Source organism: Mus caroli, chromosome X, assembly GCF_900094665.2.
Source record: "Mus caroli chromosome X, CAROLI_EIJ_v1.1, whole genome shotgun sequence".
Lineage (NCBI taxonomy): Eukaryota > Metazoa > Chordata > Mammalia > Rodentia > Muridae > Mus > Mus caroli.
In genome coordinates this window covers 123239977-123263385 of record NC_034589.1, presented here as the reverse complement: position 1 = coordinate 123263385, position 23409 = coordinate 123239977, and the positions used below count along the sequence as shown (strand labels likewise).

Sequence of the window (23409 nt, the reverse complement as noted above, 5' to 3'; positions counted from 1 at the left end):
TTTTAGATATCTGAAAGTGCTTGATACATTTAAAGGTACAGGTAGTAGAATAATATTTTGTGTATATAGTTTTTTAAACTGGAGAAATGCTGTGTGTAGAAATAGAATTGTTAGCCCATTTCTAAGAACAGCATACAGGCTGTGCTTGTTCAGTGGATCGAGGAGGTGGGAGGGAAGGAACTGCAAAAAGATTCCGTTAGTGTGCTAGACATTTCTAGCTTACCCATCCCCCTGTGTGTTGTGCGCATCTCATGTAACTTTGCTATGCTGTATATATTGTACATAGTGAACAAACGAGTCCTATGATATCTAGTCTCTAGGTATTAAAGAGGTTGCCAANGTATGACAAAAGTAGTTAGTAAACTCACACATTCTGTATACTCTGTTAGTTCATAGCAAGGTTCTCTTCTGAAGAGTTGTGAAAGTGTATCATCCAAGTGAAGGGTGCCTGTGTCACGGGACACAAGATGGGCTGAAGGGGAAAAAAGGTCGGAGACCAGAATGTCCTCACCAGAAGACACATTGAGATCTAACTAGTTACATGTGTGTGGTTTCAGCACTACTATGTATATAGGGGACAAATTCATGTCCTCATCTGAAACATCTAGTCCTTCTAGGTGTTTAGAAGTGCACGAAGTATGTTAAAAGTAGACATAGTAAACAATACATGTTGTAGATTCTGTTTAAACTCATGGTGAAGTGCTGTCTTTTGGAACTAGAAAGAGAAACCGCTTCTGAGCAATGCAGCCTTGCTTGTGCAGGTCTAGGAGGGAGGAAGAAAGAAAATGAATGAAGAGTCTAATGATAATGCAAGTTTAGTAATGCAAGGTTATCCATTGTTGCTTATATCTGTGCATCTTATTTTGCAATGTATAGGAAACATAGGCCCAAATTTGCAGCACCCAGTCTTCCTAGACTGTAAAGGTGCCAGTGTGTGACAAAGTAGAGTTAGTGAAAAGACATATTTATAAATATGTTAAAATTTGTAGGAAAAAAACCTTAAAACCACTTAGGAAGTGAAATTGTTAATATTCCACAAAAACATGACAGATGCATACACATGGCCCCTGGTGGGAGAGAACTGGAAGAGGGGCTCGACCAGAACCTTGGTGTTTAGAAGGCAGTTTCTGACCACAGCCTTTGTTAGGTNTGCAGTGTATTCACTGTGGTGTACACATGCTGGGGAAACCGAAGTGCTTACTGGGAACATCTGGTCTCCAGTCTTTTAGGTGCATGATAGACCTGATGTGGTAATGCATGCCTTTAATTCTAGGCAAAGGCAGGTGAATCTCTGTTCTGGGTCAGCCAGGGCTATAGACTTTGTCTCAAAACAGTGAAAAAGTGTACATAACAGATTGGTAGGGTGGCTCAGCATGTAAAGGTGCTTGCCACTAAGCTGGTGACCTGAGTTTGATTTCCAGGATCTACTTGATAAAAGTGATTCACAGCTTGTCTTTCAGCCTCCACACAAGTGCAGTGGCACATGTGCACACATGCATACAGTATTGCATACATGTAAAAATAGAGGGCTGACACCACTTTGTTAAGGATTATTTTGTTATAGGAATCGTCACACTGGGGAAATGGAGGTTAAGCTTGGCCTTTGAGCAGTTGCTTTTACTAGGTGATGGAGGTTGGCTAGGGCAAAGATTAGTGCTCAGAAAAAGGCACTGTAGCTGTTAGTTGGTTCAAGTTGTCTAGCCATTGGTTGGGTGTGCATTTCAGTTAATGTTGCCAGGTAGTAGAGGTAAGTCCCAGAGCCTAAAGGATGTTAGAAGTAGCAAGAGTCACTAAAGGCCAGGCTAATCTTTGGGGAGGGCTGTCTTCTGGGTGTGGCCCTTGTTAATCCTCTCATTAGCATCATCTTCAGTTAGGAGTTGTGCAGGGAAGAGGATGGCTGAGGGAAAGGTTGCTAGTGCCTCTGTTCAGAGGACAGCTGTACCCAGGGGCCCTATGTGCATCTTGGTAAAATCTTGTGTTCATTATGCATAGTTGTCATCTGAATGTTACATCCTAAAGGAGAGCACATGGTTAAGAGTAGAGCTAGTGGCTATGGTGGAATTGACAAAAGGGTTTCTCTTGAACATGGAACTGCTAAGCCATGTCTGGACAGTGTGGGGAAATTCATGTTGCTAGGCTGACTGGAGGGACACAGGTTCACAGGGCAAGGTCTGCAGGTGTGTTGAGACTGACATCCTGAGAGCCCCTGCCATAGGTGTGTCTCCCAGCTGCTTGGTGTGGAATACATTTGTTGAGTGGGAAGATCCCTTCTACATATGCTAGTATATCGATCTGGTGATAAGCTTAGGAATGCTATACTTAGTGTGGTCTGTTGCTTTGTGTTTCCTTGTAAGCTGAGACTGAGCTAATGCAGAATTTAATTGTAACTTTGCCAGTACATCTATCTGCTGCCATTTTTGTCTTCTATGAAATTTCTGTTGCCAAGGAAGACAGGATTACAATTTTGTCTGACAGANTGAGATGGCATGGTGTATTCTTGGTTATCAAAATCCTTGTGTAGTGTGGGGTTTTTAATTGGTGAATATTCACAATGTGGGGAAAGCATGGTACATACTGTATAATCTCAATTACCTAGGTGTGTGTACGCTTGCAGGATCTAGAACGACACATCAAGCTGAGCTGCTTGTGACTGGGTGACTTTGTTCTTGCTTTCTTGTGTTTTGTTTCCTTTAATGCATATACTAAAAAAATAAATAAAAGCTTCTTTAAAAAAAGAATGATAATACAATATAGAATTTTATTCATTCTTTTTGTTCACTTTAAAAAAGAACAAAATTACCTTTTTCACATAAAAAATGTACAGAAACGGAGATATCATGTTGTACAAGATAACAGCCCAATAGGCAAGTATTTTGTGTTTATGTGTTTATTTGCATATATGGAATTTAGGAGAGAAAAGGGATGTGGAAGGAAAAGAGGGAGTGCTGGGGTAGTAGCTCAATGGCAGTTGCCTGGCATGTGCAAGGCCCTGGTTTACTCCCCAACACTGCAAAAAATAAGAAAAGAGTTATTTTAAAATAGCTAGGATAGAGCTAACAAGATTGCTCAGCAGGTATAAGCACTTGCTACTAAGTCCAATGACCTGAATTTGATCCCAGAACCCACACAATGGAGCAAGACTACCAGTTCTCAGCAGTTATCATCTGACCATATGAGCACCATGGTACACATGCCACCCAACCATTACATAAATGTAAAATAAACACACACACACACACACACTCACCAGTATCTAGGATATATAAGGAACTGCAAAAATTAAATACCCAAAATGAAATCATCCAATCAATAAGGACCAATGCATTGAATAGGTAATTCTCAAAAGAAGAAATACAAATAGTCAATCAATATTTGATAAAGTGTTCAACATCCTTGGCCATCAGGAAAACACAAATTAAGACTGCACTGAGAATCCATGTCATCTCATTCCAAATGGCTGCCACCAAGGAGCCATATGTTGCAGAGAAACCCTTTGATTCACTGCTGCTAGGGAGATGGACTAGTGTGGTCACTACAGAAATCAGTAAGTATCTGTATCTGTAAACACCAAAACCAGAAATGCCATATCATTTGACTATCGTCCTCTCGGATCTATACCTGAAAGACTAAGTCAACAGATCATAGAGATCCTTGCATATCCCTGGCTACTGTTGCATTATTCAAAATGGCCAGGATATGGAATCAACCTAGATAAGTGGATAAAAATGTGGTACATACACATGAAATGGAATTGTATTCAGTCATTATAAAATGAAATATATTTTAATAAAAATGAGATCATGGGATAATAAAATGAAGTCACAATATTTACAGGAAAATGAATGTGACTGGAGATCATTAAGCGAAATGATCCATACTCAGACAAATATCTCATTTTCTCTTATAGGCAGAAAACATAGATTTAAATTTGTATATACAAGGGCTGGAAAGATGGCTCAGCAATTAAGAGCACTTTCAGAGGACCTCGGTTCAGTTTCCAGAACTCACATGGTGACTAACAACTGTCTGGAACTTCAGCTCCAGGGAATCTGGCAGGCGCCAGACATACACGTGGTGAACACACATGCAAGCAAAGCACTCATATACACATAAAAGAAAAGAAAATTAAAATTGCATACATGTATTTTGTTTGGACATGCATTGGGAGTCATTAAAGTGGAAAGGGAAAGAAGAGATCTTAAGAGAGGAGAACAAAGAGTAATGGAGTATATGAACTTGTGGAGGTAGAGACTATATTGGGTCAAAGAAGGGAGCCAATGAGGGGTATGGGGGAAGTCAGAGCAGAATGAGCTAATGGAAACAATGCATAGTGACACACACTTATGGAAATGTCAATACGCTAGCCTAAAATTTATTTTTTAAAAAGCTCAATAAAACTTACATTCTGCTCTGAAAAAAGTAAAGGGGAAAAAAAACAGGAGAGGTGAGATGGGTGAGAAGGATACTAGAGAGGGAGAATATGATCAAGGTAGAGAAACTCACATTCAAACTGTTAGAATGCAACCCATTACTCCATGGACAATTACTATGTTACCAAAATAAATTCTCACTTAACACTTTCTGGAGTATTAAACTTCTAAAGAAGCTGCTACTACAATCTCTTCTACCCAAGTCTATCTCATCAGACATTTTTGCTAGAGCACTATTTATCTAATATTTATAGCTAATTGTCTATTTTTTTTAAAGAAAACTTTTGAGCACTTTTCAGTGTAATTTAGTGTACATAAAAATAGGAACAAGGAGCTGGGCAGTGGTGGCGCATGCCTGTAATCCCAGCATTTGGGAGGCAGACGCAGGCAGATTTCTGAGTTCGAGGCCAGCCTGGTCTACAGAGTGAGTTCCGTTCCGGGACAGCCAGAACTGCACGGAGAAACCCTGTCTCGAAAAACCAAATAATAATAATAATAATAATAATAATAATAATAATAATAATAATAAACAGAGAATAAAATATAGGAACAAGGAAAGAGAAGGGTTGACACACTGCAATAAGGTCAGTACTTCCATTTTAAGACTAATTGTGTATTATTGTGTGTCTGTGTGCATATAAATGCAGGTGCCCTAGAGACCAGAGGTATCAGAGTCCACCCTGGAGCTGGAGTTAGAGAAAGTTGTGCACAACCTGATGTGGGTGCTGCAATGTCCTTTCCAAAACCTATCTTTGCTCTTAATTTGTAAGCCATCTCTCCAGCCCCGGGTTTAGTATTTTAGAGGTAGGTTGCAAACTAGGTTTTCAGAGTTCTAGCAGCCTCCATAAAGTATACTGGTGGATTCCCAAACGCGTCAAAAGTTTCTTTTGAACTTTTAAAGATCTGAAATGTAGCTTCATTGAACATTAAAAAAAACCAAACCAACAAGTATACTTCTAGAGGAAATGATTGTATAAGTCTCGGAAAAACCGCTCCCTTTAAAATTAAGCATCGATTAGTGTTTAAGCAGTTGAGAGGCAACCTGTCTCCTTAGTGTTGCTGTCTCTTTAAGGGAACTATTTTGCATAACGCTCGAGCGTTCTGGAACCCTCTTATACCACGTGACAGAACTCGCCGCCATTTTGCCCCCCCCACCGGACTCGCCCCAAGTATTGTGAGTCATGGAGCGCGGCGAGGAAGCACCCACTGAGGGAGCTCCGCCCGAGGGGGCTTTGGCGGAGGCCAAAGCTCCCACCACAGATGCTTCGACAACCAAAGAAGCGGGCTCCAGAGAGCCCAAGGTCCCCTCGGGCCCTGGCCCCGAAGGTGTTGGGGACACCTGTGACCCCCGAGGGGCTCGAGGCCCACCGGCTCCCGGCAGGGCCAAGTCTCAGAAGCCCCCCCGCCAGGGCACTGCTCGCTGCCAGACCCTCGAGAGTGCCATGCAATGTGAGTGGCTTTTGAACTTATTTCTACACCGGGGAACTTGGGAGCGTCAAAAGGTCCTCGGAGGTGGGACACTTAGGGGACAAGGTAGGGCGGCAGCCAGGCCTGGCTGACCGCAAGTAATGGCCGACCGACCTTGGGCCTGAGGCGGCAGAGGCGGGGGGGGGGGGCCCCGGGGTGGGGGATGGGTGAGGTGACGGGGACGATGACACCCCCACCGCACCGCCGGTGGCAGTTTGGGGCCTTGGCAGGGTGGCACGTTTGTCCCCCTGTGAGCCTCGAGCAGTCGAAAGTCCTCGGAGGCGGGCCGCAAGGGTCGGCCTTGCTGAGGAGGGTGCGGCCATGGCCAGGGAGTCGGGGCTGGGGGGCTGGGGCGCGGCACGGGGTGTGGGGATGAAGGAGACAGGGACGCGCCGGGGAGACGCTCGGGGAGGGGCCGTGGTGGCGGGGGACAGGGGACGGATGGGGTGACGGGGACCATAGCCCAGCCGCAGCCTCGCTCGGGGCAGTTTGAGGCCTGGTGGCAGTTTGGGGCCTGGCCGGGTGGCACGTTGGCGCCCCAACTCACGGAGGGACCTGTGCGCTCGGCCGGCCGTGGCCAGAGAGTGGGGGCCTGGGGCGCCGAGTGTTTAACATCAGAGGTGGCCTCGTCAGGCGACAGTGCTGGGACTGTGCTGCGCTGTCTGTTTGCTGTGCGTCGCCCCCCACCCCCACCCACGCGCCCCGGGTCCCTCAGGTGGTCTCAGGCCCCGCCCCGCCTCGCCCCCTGTTCCTGTGGATGACTCAGTGGCTGCGGTGGCCTGGCCATCCGCTCCCCGACTGGGAGAGCATGGGGGCCGCAGCGCGCATGCGCGCCCGGTCAGCCGCCTGCAAGCCAGCTCAGAGCCTGGAGGCCATGCGCATGGCCCGGAGGCTTCGAGGCCCCAGCCCTCTGATTGACGGGCAGCCCCACGGGGGGAGGCGGGGCGAGGGGAGGGGCCTGGGCGTCCGCTACCTGTAAAGCCAGGCTTTCTCCGGTGCTCCGACCTCTCTGCGACTGATTCTAAGCTCCTGAGTTTGAATCTCAGCCAGCAGAGATGTCCGAGAAGCCCCGGCCAGCAGCGGCAGGTGAGTCAGAGGACCACCAGGCCCCGGGAGTGTGGGAAGGTGTCTCCGCGGCATCTTGCCACGGCCAGGGCCACCAACTGGAAGGTGTGAAGGTTCTCGTGGCTTTGCAGGGGGGGGGATATATTTTCAGCATAAATGAGCAAAAGTGGGAGGAGTGGAACTTTTCCGTTGGGTTTCCCCAAGAAAAAAAGACGGGACCGGGCAGTCTCCAAAGGGCAGCACATGGTTGTGCCCTTTAAAATAAAAATGCAGGACCAAGTTTGTGTTGCCTGGAGCTTTTGGGCTCCTGGCTACACCATTCCAATTGTCCCGCTGAAGGGAGATAAGCCAGATGTGAGCGGTGGACATTGAGTCTGTTCATTTAGTTAGGCATCTGAGAGTGCCTCGTGGAATTTTCAAAAACAAATTAAGAAAAATGAATATTTCTAGGGGAGGGAAGTGGATTCGTGTTCTTTTTTTTTTGGATTCGTGTTCTTTAACATATAGTTCTTTCTGTTTTTTTAAACTACTAAAACTTCTCAGCGAGGCTCTTTTTTCCCTTCTCTCCCTTTAAACCTTTTTGCTGGGACTATCAACAAGGAGATACTTTAAAATCATTTTTTAAACAATTCATAGTTTAATAAAGTTTTTATTCTGTAAAAGAGGAGTTGCCAAAAAGTCATTAAGATGAACGAAAAGCCCTAATCTTAGTTCGGCTGAGAAGTCTGAAAGCTAGGACTGACCTGATAAAAATCTTGCTTAGCAGCTCCTTTCTTAACATTCTGTGTTTGCATTCCCAGTCTTAAGTATTTTCTGTTTTCTCTGCTTAAGTGGTATATTCAGCCCCAAGGGTTATTTCATTTACTGTATACCTCTAAATTGTGCCCAAGTATGTATTAATTGTGCAAAAGTTTTTCATTGACATTTTCACATATGTATCAGCAGGGGAGCTCTTTGAGCTAGCTGTGAGCTGTGCACGCATGCCTGCAGGTTCTGCAGGCACACAACCTAGAGGCTGTGCACATGGCCTAGAGGCTTCAAACATGGCCTAAAGGCTTCAAGGCTGGAGTTTGACTGGCATCCTCAGAGAGTTATACTGATTTTATTTTTCATTGTTTATATATATGCATATATATATGTATATATATGTATATATGTATATATATGTATATATATGTATATAAGCAATAAAAACAGCAATAACTATCAAGAATAATGCGTTCTCTAGCCTCTTCCTGGGTGTCTTTCTGCATTCTTTGTACTTTCTAATAACTTCTAAAATTATATACTAAGGGATCGATTTTTAAAATATTTTTATTAATTGAGCATTCCACATAATGTATTTTGATCATATTCCTACACCTCCCCCAACAACTCTGAGATCCTTCCTTCCTTTCCTACAGACCTAATTTTTTGATCTTTTTTTCTTTGCATAGCAGTAGGTGGTAGTAATGAATAAATAAAATCAGATTTTTAGGTTCTATTCATACCACTCTTTCAAGGAATTTATGGCATAAAACTAGTGTCCATGGTGTGGATATGGAAGGATGGAACTCCTTTCTCCCAAGGGAGTGCTGAGCCACTGCAGTTGAGCCATAAAAAAGCTTCTTGCTATCCCAGGGTCAGTCTGATTACTACTGTTGGTCTATTTGGGTGACTTAAATATTGAAAATTAAATCTTTGTTCACTTCAAATCAGTATCTACATATAGGTTCTGGGTTAATTTCATTCTTTAGTTTGCATTCAGCCCCACAGAGGTCATTTAGTTTGCTGAAATTTACTATTTTATTTGATAGTTGTTTCACAATAGCTTAGTTATTTGTTCATCAAATAACATCGTGTAATTTGGGTTGACTTTAGAAATGATAACGCTTAGAAGTCAAGATGGCAAATAAAGTATATACACATTTGTTTTGCATGAGAATCATGGGTAAGTTATGTAGTATTATTAGTAATGCCAGAGATGATTATCAGAGTGAGCAAGAGTTTTTAATGACTTGTTTGTTTTCTTTGTGTTTTTTATGAACTAAAAAACAAGCCATGAGTGTAAGGCTTGAATCTCATGACGTTGAGGAACAGTTTATATTGCGTCTGCCTCCGGTAAGTAACTTTTCTATCCCAGAATACATATCTTCAGGGTAAAAGTATAGTTCTGCATAGATAACATTTGTATTTCAGGCCATAAAAGATCAGAATATTTGCTCTCCATAAATCATCTTCTATCAAGCAGTCCTATTATAGTGCATATTCTTCTCACAATAATTTTTTTGCCTGTACATATCGTCAATCATGTGGGTTAATTCCTTGTCAAAACAACTATGACAATTATGGATCATCCAGTCACTTACTATAAACATTAACAACCAATTTTTTGAACAGCCAAGGTAAGACTGTTCTAAAACTCTTTCTGTCATCTCAGAAGAGGTGGTTGGAGGGATTACCACTATGTCACCTGCAAGTTCATCACCAAGCAAGGTTATCACACTCATTTCAGTATTGTGCTTGAGTCTCTTTCCCCATTGATAACCATGTTCCAGCATTATTTCATTTATGAGATTATGATAGAGATGGTCAGGAAGCTATTATTCAATTACAGTTAATTAATATAGCTAGTAAACCATAGCTAAGCCTTTCCAACAGAAGGATAGCAGGAAGAAGTGAAACTGAAAAGCTAGGAGAAAGGCCCAACTGTAGTTCCTAAAAAATAATGTGCAATTTCAATTGACTACATCTAGCTTGACGTATACAATGTATGGTCTTTCATGGTACACAACATAATTAATATTTGGGAAGTGTAAGGTTTTATTTAAGGGAAGACTTGTCTTGAAATGTCTGTCCTATTAGCTATCACTTAGACAATCTTTCTGATTTTTAATTTACCTCTCTTTTAGGAACAAGCTTATGCTGTCAGGAAAATTATACATTCTAGAAATGCTGCTTGGAAGGATAAACTAAAAATTGACTTTTCTTGTAAGTAGTTAATATTAATTCACAATATATTAAACAATAATTTGCTACAGATTGCTATGCGCCAGACACTGTACTAGGCATTAGAGTTCTGAAAAAGAATAAATATGTTATTTTTCCAGACTTTAGACAACATATAAATCCAATGTTAAAAGTGAAAGCTGTTTTAAAAAATTACTTACTTACTTTACATTGATACTATAGCTTCCTTTCCCTCCTCTTCTCCCAGTCCCTGTCTCTCCTCTCCTCCTTCCCCTTTCCCCATCTCCTCCTCCCTTTCTCCTCAGACAAGGGGAGGCCTCTCATGGATATCAACCCACCTTGTCATATCAAGTTGCAAAAGGACTAGGTGCATCTCCTTATTGAGGCTAGACAAGGTTTTTTTGTTTTGTTTTGTTTTTTGTTTTTTAAAGGAATGTATTTAAATGAGTGAAATTTACTTTTGGTGATGACAAGAAAACAGTTGCTATCTTATTCACCTTTGCTACCATTAGAAAGAAATTTACTTTTTAACTAGTAACGTACAATATGGAAAAACAAGCTATATATACTCTCTTCTTTTTCTAGAAGTTGCTAATCGAATATTGATTTGTAGACTTTAAAGAAATAGTAAGTTTCATTGAAGAGATTGCCTGTCTCACATAAGTCTTCATTATTCAAATTCTTGGAGATCAAAGAGTCCACTGAAATGTCAATCTGTTCTCTCCTTTCTTTTAGCTGATGGCCATCATGCGGTTGTTCAAGTAGACAACGTCTCACTGCCTGCTAAACTGGTTAATCTGCCTTGCGTTATCGGAAGCCTGAAAACTGTTGATAGAAAGACATTTTATAAGACGGCGGATGTTTCTCAGGTATGATTTTGTGAGATGTGGTCTCATCTATCCCAGGTTAGCCTTAAACTCAGTATGTAGTTGACTATAACTTTAAACTTAAAATAATTTTGTCTTCAACTACCAGATGCTGGGCTTCCATGCATGCCTCTCTATACTCTTGGGTTGTACCGAGGGTCAACCTAGGGCTTTGTGCATGCTAGACAAGCAGTCTACCGACGGAGTGACTTCCCGAGATCCACAAAGCCTTGTTCTGCTTTGTTTTTTAGTGCTCATGCATGCTAGGCAAGTGTTCCGCCTGACATTAAGCTATATCGCCACCACTGGGTTTGATTTTTAAAAATCTTTTCGTTCTTATAGCTTTTGTGGAAATCTTAAGTCTCTGTCATGATTCCTACTGCATAAATGCTCTGGTTTGGTATCTGTTATTTAACTTTTCATTCCTCTACTTTTACAGACTGATGCTCCCCATTTGCCATTTATAATGATTCTCATTAATTTAAAAATAGGAATGGCTAAGATCCTTTTCTGCACTTTCTACTAAAGCAGCATGTTCACTGAAGAAAAGCCGGTTCTTACTCATCATCTCTGATGCTGCTTTCTGATTTGCTCTCTAATCAAAATGCATCTCATACTATACCTTCTGCAGTGGTAAACTCTAGGTCAAAGTTGAATCTGCATATCATGCTGCAGGGAGAGAGGGAGAGAAGAGGGAGCGGGAAGGGGGAGAGGATGGGCAAGGGATATAGTAAAGAGAATCTGAGTGTATAGTGCTTAGAACTTGGCTCTGGGAAATGCTTGGAGACTTCTGGGCTCCAGATTGACGGTGGTATGATCGTGATTTACTACTAACCGATATTTGGGCAATAATCAAATTCTTTGTCTTTACTCAATGTAGATGCTTGTATGCAGTCCTGAAGGTGAGCCTCATTCTCCTCCTGAAGAACCAGTTATCTCTACTGGTCCTACTGTAATTGGAACTAGTGAAGGGAAGGCAGAGAGAAAAAAATATAACTGGAAGCATGGCAGTAAGTCACCGATGCTCATTCTGGCTGACTACATTGAGCATTGCAATTCCCTGTGAACCAGGGACCTTTTACCTGGTTCATTAAACTCTTATTTTTAAAGAAAGAAGTCATTCCACAAGGAGGACATAGTTCTTTGCAGAATTTGTATAGGTATAGGACAGTGTTCAGTTATATGGTCTGTTTCATTGTGTTTTTATTTTAGTTACTCCACCACTTAAGAATGTCAGAAAGAAAAGGTTCCGGAAAACAACAAAAAAGGTTAGTCTCATGCCATTTATGTTTCTGTGGGGTGGATTAGAGGAGGACTGTGAGAGGGAAAGAAAGGGAGCGAATCGGTTGGGAAATCTTCGATTCATTTATATGTTCAATAAACAGTTCCTGCCAGTTGTGGTGCTTCCTACCTTTAATCTCAGCACGTGGGAGGCTAAAAGAGGAGGGTTGTGAGTTTAAGGCAATCCTTGGCTATAGAATGACACTGTGTCTCAAAACTGTTAAAAAAAAAAGACTTAAAAATATGCAAAATCCACAGCATTATGAGCTAGCAGTTGGGGCAACAGCAGTGAATAAAAAGACACCCAGTTCTTTAGGTTGCAGGCTCATTGCTAGGGGTTTAGAAGAATGGTCAACTTGACATTTCAGCTCATGCTTTCAGTTTAAAGTCTTATAAAGTCTATAAAGCCAGGCACGTTGGTTCCCAGCACTCGGAAGGCAGGGGCAGGCGAATCTCTGAGTTCAAGGCCAGCCTGGTCTACAAAGAGAGTTGCAGGACATCCAGGACTGTCTCCAACATAAATCTTAATTTCTCTAAGATAAATGCCCAGGAGTACTGGTAAATCATATTTTAAAATTTTTAGATTTGCATTCATTTTACTTAATGCATACAAATATTTTGCCTGAATGCACATATATGCACCACATGTGTGTCTGTTGGATGTCATGGAACTTGAGTTATGGGTAGTTGTGAGGCACAATAAATGCTTGCTGGGAATTGAACCCAGGTTCTCTGTAAGAGCAACAAGTGCCTTTAACCACTGACCCATCTCTTTTGAGGTTTTGTTTTGTTTTTTTTTTTTTTTAAATACAATCCCCAAAGTGGAGTGTTTGGGGAAAAATACTCTTCAGTTAGGGGTTTGTAAAAATGTATTTTTGAGACAGGATCTTTCTCATGTAGTACAGGCTGGCTTTGAACTTGCTGTGTGCTCACAGAGACTTGAGCTTCCTCTACCACCTCTCCAGTGCTGGGATTACAAGCATGCACCACTCCAACTTGCTGTCCATATTATTAGGGATTAATACCAGAGTCTTGTGGATGTTAACCAAGTCTCTTACCAACTGATGCATGTCTCTTGTCAAAGTGCATGCACACAAACTTGCATGCATGTGTGTGAGACAAATGGGGGTCACAGAACAACTTTTGAGAATCCATTTTAAGTATCAAACTCAGGTCATCATTGATAGCAAGCATCTTAATGCTGAGCCACCTCACTAGCCACATACATTTTTAGCTTTATGGGAAACTGCCATACTGTTTTCAGAGGAAATACCGTTTTATATTTAATATATGAGTGGTCCAAATTCTCCACCTCCCCTACCTGTGTTAGGTCTTCTCATTATGTTATTTTATTCATTCTGATAACTGTATAATAATTTAATTGTGGTATTCTCATTGTATATGCATAGTTTATTAATACCTTCACAGTTGATAGGTTGGATTTTTAGTCCTCTTAACAAGATACAACAGATTTTTAGTTTGGCTGAGACTTAATTGATGTTTTTAAGTATCCTGCCTTTTTTGTTAATTCTAAGGAGTCTTTGTTTACCCTAGATACTGAAGATTTTCTCATTCATTATTCAAAAGTTTTACATTTTATATTTATGCCTGCAATTCGTATTTCAGTTTTAGAAAAGCATGAGCTTTAAGTCAAGATTCTCTGTCTGTTCTTCCTTCTCTACTCTATCACTCTCCTCTTCCACTTATTCCTTGGGAATATATGTATGATATTGCTTATGAGTTCCTTATTCTTTTTCACTGATCCATGCATCCATCTCTCCATGGATACTATAATGTGGTAAGTCTTGAAATTGAAAAGTTGATTGCTACTACTTCATTTTCCCTCAATAGTGTTTTAAACACTTTAGAATCTGTATCCTTCCATATGAATTTTAGAATAAACTTGTGTATTTCAACAGAAAACCTTGATAGAATTCTGAAAGAAAGTGTGTTAAATTTGTAGATGGACTTTTCTAATTTATGTGTTAACGTTGGCTTAATAATCTGTCAGTGAATGAAATTTATTTTCTACTAAATAAAGTAGTTAAATATAGTTGTAGAGCGCTTTAAGCTTCACTTAAATAGAACAATCAAAATATAACATTGTTCTTTGTTGTGTTTACTACATAGCTCCCAGATGTGAAACAAGTGGATGAAATAAACTTTAATGAGGTACAGCGTTGGTCATAATCTTCGTTGTTTACTTTAATATGATACACACATATACATACATCTGCTGGATTTTATTCATTGAGTAATAATTTAATATTCAATAATAACTTCTAAGTGAAAAGAGAAACCGTTTTGCTAGTGATACCATGACTCACAGACTGCTTTTTTACCCTTATTTTCATTTCAAAAGCTATTCCTTGGAGTTCAAGATCAATTGACCAACAATTGGTTGAACTAATGGGATATGTCATCAAAAGCTTTGTTTTATATTTGTGTCATGCTGAATTAATTGCTGTAGAGTACTTGCTTAAAATTGTATTCAAGGGAGAACATGTAGATAGGTTCTAGTTTTTACAGGAACATTTTCATAATAAAGATGGGACAAGGAAGTCTGGGAGTTTGGATTTTAAACCAAATCATTTATAAGTAACCAATATTGAATTATTGCTCTTTTCTAATATGAGTCAAGATAAATAATAAAACATAAGTGCTTGGAATCTTTCCCACAGAGTTATAGAAAGATAAGATTAAACATCTCAAGTGATTTAATTGTGAAAAATGAACTTATTCTACAAAAACAGATTTTGAGTAGATTCCTTGCTAAATAGCACTATTTAAGTAGGTCTTGAATTATAAGCATCTTTTAAGGCCCAATATATATAGGAAAATATATAGGAAAAGGGTATTTACATAAAATAGCGTGCTAAATGACATTACTGGTATTTTTCCTCCACTTTGCTTCAGTACACTCAATCTCCAAGTGTGGAAAAAGAAGTGAAGAGACTGCTCTACTCAGATGCTGAAGCTGTCAGTGTCCGTATCCTTTATAGCAAATACTTTTCTTACAGTCTATTTCATCATGTGTAAATGTGCTGACAAATCGCACCCCTGGTTGATATTTTTGCTTTGTGTGATGCTGGGGATCCAATTCAGAGCCTTAATATGCATGCCATGTGAGCCCTGTTCTACTAAGAAGCATGAGATGTTTAACCTTATCTTACTTCAAGTATTTGAGCACCAGTTTTGATGTTTTTAACTTAGGATTTTTGAAATGTGATTTTCTAGCTAGAAATGATAAATACAGACAACTGAAGTATTTATGTGTGTAATTTAATATAAGGAAGTTCTCCACACTAGAAACGTAGCAACAATAATCCAAATTTGGCCTAGAGTAAATATTAAGAGCACTTTTAGTTAACGAGCACTTCCCTTTCTACTGTGTTCTTTCTCTCCCTTCTTCATTTTCCTTGACTAGTATCATCTCAGGCTGGGAAGTCGTTGATGATGATGATGCTAAGGAAATAGAAAGTCAAGGGTCCATCCCAACCACTCCAGGAATCTCACAGATGGGTGGTGCTAGTTTATCAGGTAATTTATTGAAACAGAGGAGGAGCTTCAGATAGGGCAAGTGTTAACTGTGTGAAAGATCCAATCACAAAAGATAGATGCCTTTGTCCTTCATCCCTATTGGTCCTCCTGTGCTTTTAGGGTTTTAAGTTGGAATTCTAATCTCCTATGTGCCCTAGTATTCTATTTCCTATGAGCCCTTAGATTCTCTAGGTATCTTGATAATTGAATATATGAATGACTGTTAGTGTCTGATATTCCTTGTCCTTATTTTATGACGGGAATGATCTTTCCATAGGAACATAATTTATAAAATTCACTGGTTGCCCAGTGAATTTGATGATAAGGTTATGATCATTTGCAAAGTGTCAGATCAGTTCAATTTTCCCTTGCTTCAAATCAATAGACTATGATGTGCTTCGGGAGATGATGGGTGATTCTGGCAGCAACAGCAATGATGTGGAAGAGAAGAGTAATGAAGGTGATGATGAAGAAGAAGAAGATGATGAAGACTATGGAAATGAAAAGGAGGAGGAAGAGACAGACAATTCTGAAGAGGAGTTAGAGAAGGAGCTGCGGGCCAAATTTAATGAAGCAGACCAAGATTACAGTTCATTAAGTAAGTCAGAGGAGAAGACAAAGAAACTGGATAGGGTGGGCAGCAGTATTATAATATGCTAACTTTTGATGGGCATTATGTGCAATGCTTAGTGTTAAGGTCCTTGGACTTGGACTTGATGCATTATTTAAAGTTATATCTATAAACAAAAATCCTCTCTCTACCTCTTTCAGCCATGGCAATTCAGAAACTGATTTTTATCAAAGAAAAGAGGCTCCAGATGATTTATAAAAAAGCCCAGCGACAGAAGGAACTCCTCAGGAAAGTGGAAAACGTGACCCTCAAGGTAAGTTCTTTTTAGCTGTCAGACTCCTAAGGTCTTCCTTTTACAGGCCCATCTGTGGTTTCACTCACCCTGCCATCATGGAGTTTATTCACGAACCTCAACAACTTCTTAGAATCATCTATTAATGTCTATTAAAACATCCCTCTTTTATTTTATCTGAGTAATTTTTAAAATTGAAGCAATTTTAGGGAGAAATGGGACCAGGTATCCTGAGATAATGGCCAATATTGAGCAGTTACTATACAAACAATGCATTCAAGTTATGTATAATGGTTTCTGAAACACAGATACTGTCACCATTCCCACTTTATAACAAATTCAAACTAGCTGGGTGCTGTGGTGTATGTCTTTATCCCCAGTATTTGAGAAGCTGAGGCAGGTGGATCTCTGAATTTGAGACCAACCTGGTCTATATAAAAAGTTTCAAATTGGCCACAGGTACACAGTAAGACCTTGTATCTCCCCCCCAAAAGTAAGAGAAAATAGAATTAAAACTTCAAGAAGAACCACAGAAATTGGCAATATATAGGCCAAACCTGTTGTTTATACCAAAAATATGTTTGTTTCAGCAAAAGAACCAATTTAATTAAAATTCTTATTTTTAAATTTTTCATCTGGGCTGAAACAAGAGCGGATTATTTTATTTTTATGGATACATTTTTCAGAGGTTCACTGAGAGGAAAATATATTGTTGTGTCCCATTTGATCCCATCTTGATAGTAAGGTGATTAAAGCAGTAAGAGAATCCTTTGTTAGGTTTCATGTGTGTGTGGAGCAGTAGTTGTCAAAGGGAAGCACCTTGACACAGAGCTAACCTCAGCTCGGCTGGAGTTCTTTAGAATAGCCAAAGTTAATATCTATGGATACATTTTGAAAGATTCAGATGTTTGGTACTATTGTAGTGTATGTGTCGTTTACAGATAGGTGACATTGTGTTGCGATTAGTAAGGTTCTGTTCTAGTGAGGAGAAATGGGAGAGGAATCTACAACAGATTCTTAGTCTGCTTCTTTAGTAAGTCATAGCCAAAGGATGTGTACAACACTAAGAAGGATGTAGCATGTAGACATTTCACCCATTTATTAGAGGATGAGAAAACATGCTTTAGAGAGTACAGAAAATAATTTAGGATTGCGTGATAGTTAGGGGGGTAGTTTGATGCTCCAGTTTTTCTCAAAAGAATGTGCTTCCTATAATTTAAAGTTTTCTTATCGAATGTGTGACAAATTGTGTTTTGTGGTTCTCTCTTCCAATGAGATACATCTTTCATCACTGATAATTTTTTTCAGAGACATTTCCAGAATGTTTTGGGGAAGCTTAACATAATGGAAAAAGAGAAGTGTGAGCAGGTAAGAAGGATATTTTAAAATAAGTATTTTGCTATGAAGAACTCGCCTATGTCTAATGTAACTTGAGGCTGTGTGTCTCACAAGAACAGGGTACTCTGAGTGAGAAAGCAGGGTAGATGAAGGTGCTTTCCAAAGTCTGTTCATTCAGCACCTACTCAATACCTGGGGAGTGACACAGGGTAGCGGAGGAAAGGTGACTTTTACTCTTCAGTGTGTTTAAGGAACTCCTTGCTGAGCCTGAAGGACGAGAATCAGCTATAGCTTAAGCTTTTATTTTAAAAATTTATTATACACGCACACGCACACACACACACACACACTCATGCATATGTATTTGAAGAGATCATAGGACAACTTGTGGGAATGAACTGTCTCCATCATATGGGTCCTAAACTCAAACTCAAGTTTTCAGGCTTGTGTAACAAGCACTTTTAACTTCTGAGTCATATGGCAGGCCTAAGCCCTAGACATTTTTTAATGAGTTTTTGAAATATTTCACAAGGTCCCAGGCCCCAGGCCACACCAGACTTAAAAGTTGACTCAGAAGAACTTATAAGTCACATTTTATTTAACTATTTTTCCTGTTGCTAGACATTTGATTTGTTTCTACTCTTTGAGTAGTAAAAATAATATTGCTGTTGCCATTTACATATGAGAGGATGTATTTTAAAGGACTAAGAGAGACTTAGATCAGTTACAGGGCGATGGAGGAAAATAAAGTATTAAAGGACATATGCCCGGTTTCTAACCCAAATGGCTATTATTGAAAGCCACAGAAGAATTAAAAATAGGAAGAGAAGGGAAAAATGGGAACTAAGCTAACTTCACAAAGCTGGATAGATAGTCCACACAATCCCCATGTAGAGCAGTGCAGGCAACGACTTTAAAGAGACTGAAGTTTATGCTCTGAGGATGGCTGTAACGAGAGGTACAGCTACTACTCATTGTCCCTATTTCTAGAAGGCCAGAGGCACTCTTATATTTTGTGTCTTCCTTCTCAGCAAATCAGATAACCAGTTACAATTCCAAGATTATGGTGGTATCCACTAAACAATTGCTTTCACGCATGCTCAGTAGTTAGTATTGAGAACTGCCATTTCCACTACAGAAATGTAGCTGTAAGCCTTACTTACTAAAGATTTATTTGGCACCCACTTTGGTGCTAAATTCTTCAGGGAGTTTGAAATGTTTATTGTCTCTGGCTTCAGCTGGGGAAAGTCATGAGAGTTTAGGACATTTTTGCTCTTTTTAATCTTTAAAAAGTAGTTTAAAAAGTTTTTCAGTGTACAGAATAATGAGCTTCATGACATTCACACACACACACATACACATCAGCATACCTTGTGCCTCCACTACTGCTCTGCATATGGCCTCCCTCCCCTCTCACTGGGGAGGAGGAGGAAGGAAGCCCAGCATGACTAGGGGTTTAAGGGAATGAGGGCTCATGATTCTCTGTGAGAATTAGGAAGGATTTGGGGGTGGGATAGCATTTGAGTGGGACCGTGTATATATATATATATATGTAGGATTTTAGAAAGGGCAAAGAGGACATCCTGTGACACTGGAGTATTCATGATAGCTCAGAGGTGGTAAGAGCAAGTGTAAGAGATACAGTGCTGGGGAGAGGACCAAAGGGCAGGGGGCAAGGGGAATGTATGAGGCAGGAAATACAAGGTAAGTACATGGTATACTTGAAAGAAGTCTTCATGAAACTCAGCACTATGTACAATGGACATCTAACAAGAAAGAAATTAGAAATTAGAGTTTAAAGTTTTGGTATAGGTCATAAAGAGACATCAAAGGTTGTTGTTTTTTTTTTTTAATTCTGGGAAGGAACTCATAAGAATTTTTCTTCCAGTACTACAAAAATACAAGCAGAGTAGCAAGGAACTAGTGGAGAGTTCAAAACAGAACTCAAAAACAAGCAACTGTAGAAAAGGTTGAGAGATGTTTTCAGAGGAACAGTGCGAAAGCCCAGAGTGTCAGGGAAGGCACACTTAGGCTTCTAGCCTATATAGACAAAAAAAAAAAAAAACAGAAGGAAAAGGAAAGGTTACACTTTGAATTAGAGCTCAGAAAAGTAGGCAGGTTTCTCCATGTTGCATGGCACTAGCTCTGTAAGCAACAATTTTATGTGTGTGGGTGGGGTATAAGCATATTATTTCATTAAGGGGGTAATTACTCCTTCCTTTTTAAAGATAGCCTTAGGTGAATTAGCCTTCACGAGGAGTGTTATCTTGGCTGGGTGATTGACTGGCCCAGCTGGATTAATTCTTAAGGGAGTAGAATGTAATAATATGCTGATTGGTCAGGACTCTGAATTGCTACATGTCTCCTAACCTGGTAAGGAGCAGCAAATACAATTGGTCAGCTGTTAAAAAGCATATACATACCTGTGTGTGTGTGTGTGTGTGTGTGTGTGTGTGTGTGTGTGTGTGTATGAGCAGGCTGCACATACACATGTAGGAGTGTGTGTGTGTGTTACATGATATACATGGGAGGGGCTGGAAGGAGGAAGGGGAAGGGGTAAGTGATGTAATTATGATCACAAAAATTTATTATGAAACTAAGTGTGAGCTCATTTTGAGAAAAGACTATGCTACTTGTTTTTATCATCTGACTCTTACAAACTGACTACAATCATTTTGTCTCTTTTCTTTTTACCGTGAGCTATGACCTCAGTATATTTTTCATAGAAGCTCAGATTCTTAGCAGCAAACATATTCAGTTTTTGAGCTGTTCAATTTTAAGCTTCCCTTTATAAGTCTGGAACACTAAAAGACAATATGGTCACATCATTGTGCTTGAGTTCTCCATGGTGTGACTGTTCTTTGGAACACTGTGACACTAAAATGCCAAGTAACAGTTGCTTTTTGGTCTATATAAATAAATACTACATGAAGTGATACGTTTTAAGATTATACCCTATTTCCTGTTCTCTTCTGGTTTGTGATCTGAAACAGTGAGGAATTCTGTCATGCTGAGGGGTTGTTGTTGTTGTTGTTTTTAATTTGTGTGTCAGTTTATGGTTAACTTTTTTTAGGACAGTTTCTAAATAATGGATACATGTCAAAACTCTTAACACCTTCTGTGGATGGGCTGCACTCCTATGCTTATGAGTTGTATCTAGGGACTGGTCACTCTAACCAGAATCCTTTACCTTCTTAACCTATTTTCATATTGGGGACATTGTCATTGAAAGTTAAACTTCGTATGAACCAGAGATTTTTAATATCAGAGGCCACATATCAATAATATGTTCTGTTCAAAGAACATTTAGATTTATGTTTACAAGAAAGAGTTAAACTATAATAGTAGGCCACGTGGGGACCCAGCTCCAGGCTCACTGGGATCCGGCACCACCGAGAGTTGACTAGTTGGAAGTCCAGACGGGAATACTAGTCAGTAACAGTTGTTTCCTTTGTTGAACTATCCAGGTTTTAAATGGATAGTTTGGTTTGAAGTGGAGGAACTAAGATAGAAATGTGGATGATTTAGGCAGCCTTAATAACCTTGAAACAAACTACCTGAGTATTATTTACATCTCAAAAGTCACACAAATGTGTATGGAGATTATTTTTTTAACCTTTTAAATATTCTTCAGGTGGGTTTGTACATGCTTTGAAATGGTAAAGAAGGAGCTTTGTCATACTTTTGAAATTGTAATGAGGGATATTTACTTAAAAATAAAGTTTGGAATATCAGGAAAATAAACCTCACACAGCTTTTATAATGTTTCTCTGCTCCTCTCTCCTTACAGATTTATCACCTCCAGGAACAACTGAAATGTTTCCTGAAGGAGTAAGGCAAGCCTCAGCCTGGCACACAAAGTGCATTCACCCTCCAGATGAAGACTGAGTGGAACCCTCTACTTACTTTATCTTGACCAACTTTTATTTGTTGAGCATTTTTCACTAAAGTAAATTTAAGGATCACATTTATATAGAAGGAGACATATATAGAGGGAGTTATATAAATGCATAGGTTTAGAGACCCACATGGGATGTTGTTTCTCTTTGTCAATTTGAGATTAAATGTATGGATTTCTTTATCTCTTACTCTATGGTACCATGAGATCATTCAGCTGTCCTTGTCAAAGGTTTAGGCTAGAAAGATACACAGCTGTTTTACATAAGTTTACTTTTCAAACCCGGTTTTACGTATTTCTTACAATTTCGAAAATGATCAAATTGTCAGCTGGTAATCCCAGCAATTTAAAAGGCAGAAGAAGAATGTCAAGTTGAAGGCCAGCCTGGGCTATATATATAAGACCCTGTCTCAAAATAAAATAAACTGAAAACCATGAAAACGTCTCTAATTTCTAACAAGGGTTGGGCCCTGTCACAATGATTCAAATGCCTACCTGTCAGCAATAAGTACTAGGTTGTGCCCTGCCTTTCTCGAGTGAAAGGCTGCTTTCCTGCTCACTGATTATTTCTTGCCACTTAGCTTTGCTCTATGAGTAGGCATTGAGGGCTGTAGCTAGTTGTTATTCTTTAGCTAAGAGAAGAGTTAGAGCAAAGATACTACCCTTATTCTAAGTCTTCCCATTGTAACTTCCATAAGAAAAGATTAGTAAGTCTAGATGCCTGTAATGCCTATGAAGACTTCCTTAACAACTCTGCATTTCATAAGGGGTTTTAAAAGCTGTCATTATGGTGTTCTTGTGTGTGTGCTTTAAGGAAAAAGAAATGTTTATTTTAAACAAATGGCTGTGCTTGTAATCAAACTCAAGTACTGTGCCACCAAGCTAAACCTCCTACCCCCATTGCTCTAGAAGAATCATTAGAACACAACAGTAAACTCTACCCTGATCCATTTAGGCCACCAAAACAAAAATACCATAGTTTTCTTAATTTATAAGTAAAACTAATTTATTGCCCCGACTCCTGAAGGATGAGAAATGTAATATTAAGGCATCAACAGATGTGGTCCGATCCCAGATGGCATTAAACCTGGTTTACAGATCATGACTTCTAAGCATCTCTTTCATGGAAGAAGGAGCAAAAAAAAATCCTCCAGGTCTCTGCTATAAAGGGTATTACTCAGGCCTTCGTGACTTAATCACCACTCAAAAGCCCCACATGTTACTTCCTGTAGGTATAGTGGAGGTTGGTAATGGTTTAAATATAAAAACGTGTGTACACACATTCACAATGTAACACTTTCTCTTCTTTTAAAAAGAAAATTTTAATTTATTTTACTTATATGAGTACACTGTAGTTGTCTTCAGAGACACCAGAAGAGGGCATCAGATGGTTGTGAGCCACCATTTGGTTGCTGGGAATTGAACTCAGGACCTCTGGAAGAGCAGTCAGTGCTCTTAACCACTGAGCCATCTCTCCAGCCTGTAGCACTTTTTGATAGAAAATGACACAAGATGCCATTAATCTATTAAAAGAGTCCTTGGGTTACAAAAGAGCCTCTGTCCTTTTGAAGGAAGCAAACCTATGTAACATTGGGAGAGCAACAGCATCCTTAATCATTAGGGAAATGCAAATCAATACAACTCTGAGATTCCATCTCACACCAGTCAGAATGGCTAAGATCAAAAATTCAGGTGACAGCAGATGCTGGTGA

General features: G+C 39.8%; 2 protein-coding genes across 2 annotated transcripts in view; one reads left to right on the top strand and one right to left on the bottom strand.

The window, feature by feature from the left end:
- The window catches only part of Drp2 (dystrophin related protein 2), an 82799-nt gene that overhangs the window by 4860 nt on the left and 54530 nt on the right, over positions 1–23409 (bottom strand). The gene's annotated exons all lie outside the window — the stretch shown is intronic.
- On the top strand, positions 5598–22134 carry Taf7l (TATA-box binding protein associated factor 7 like). The gene is made up of 13 exons (XM_021153629.1): positions 5598–5879; positions 9001–9062; positions 9854–9932; positions 10647–10780; positions 11658–11787; positions 11990–12045; positions 14189–14230; positions 14975–15047; positions 15497–15598; positions 15984–16196; positions 16370–16482; positions 17770–17829; positions 21590–22134. The coding sequence occupies exons 1-13, from the start codon at positions 5612–5614 to the stop codon at positions 21632–21634; spliced, it is 1377 nt and encodes a 458-aa protein (XP_021009288.1). The 5' UTR covers positions 5598–5611; the 3' UTR covers positions 21635–22134.

Bases quoted from the DNA above. Each gene is read 5' to 3' on its own strand.
- Taf7l (XM_021153629.1), top strand. From the start codon at position 5,612: ATGGAGCGCGGCGAGGAAGCACCCACTGAGGGAGCTCCGCCCGAGGGG. The intron at 9,933-10,646 runs GTAAGTAGTTAA...CCTTTCTTTTAG, and splicing joins ACTAAAAATTGACTTTTCTT to CTGATGGCCATCATGCGGTT. The intron at 11,788-11,989 runs GTAAGTCACCGA...TTTTTATTTTAG, and splicing joins ATATAACTGGAAGCATGGCA to TTACTCCACCACTTAAGAAT.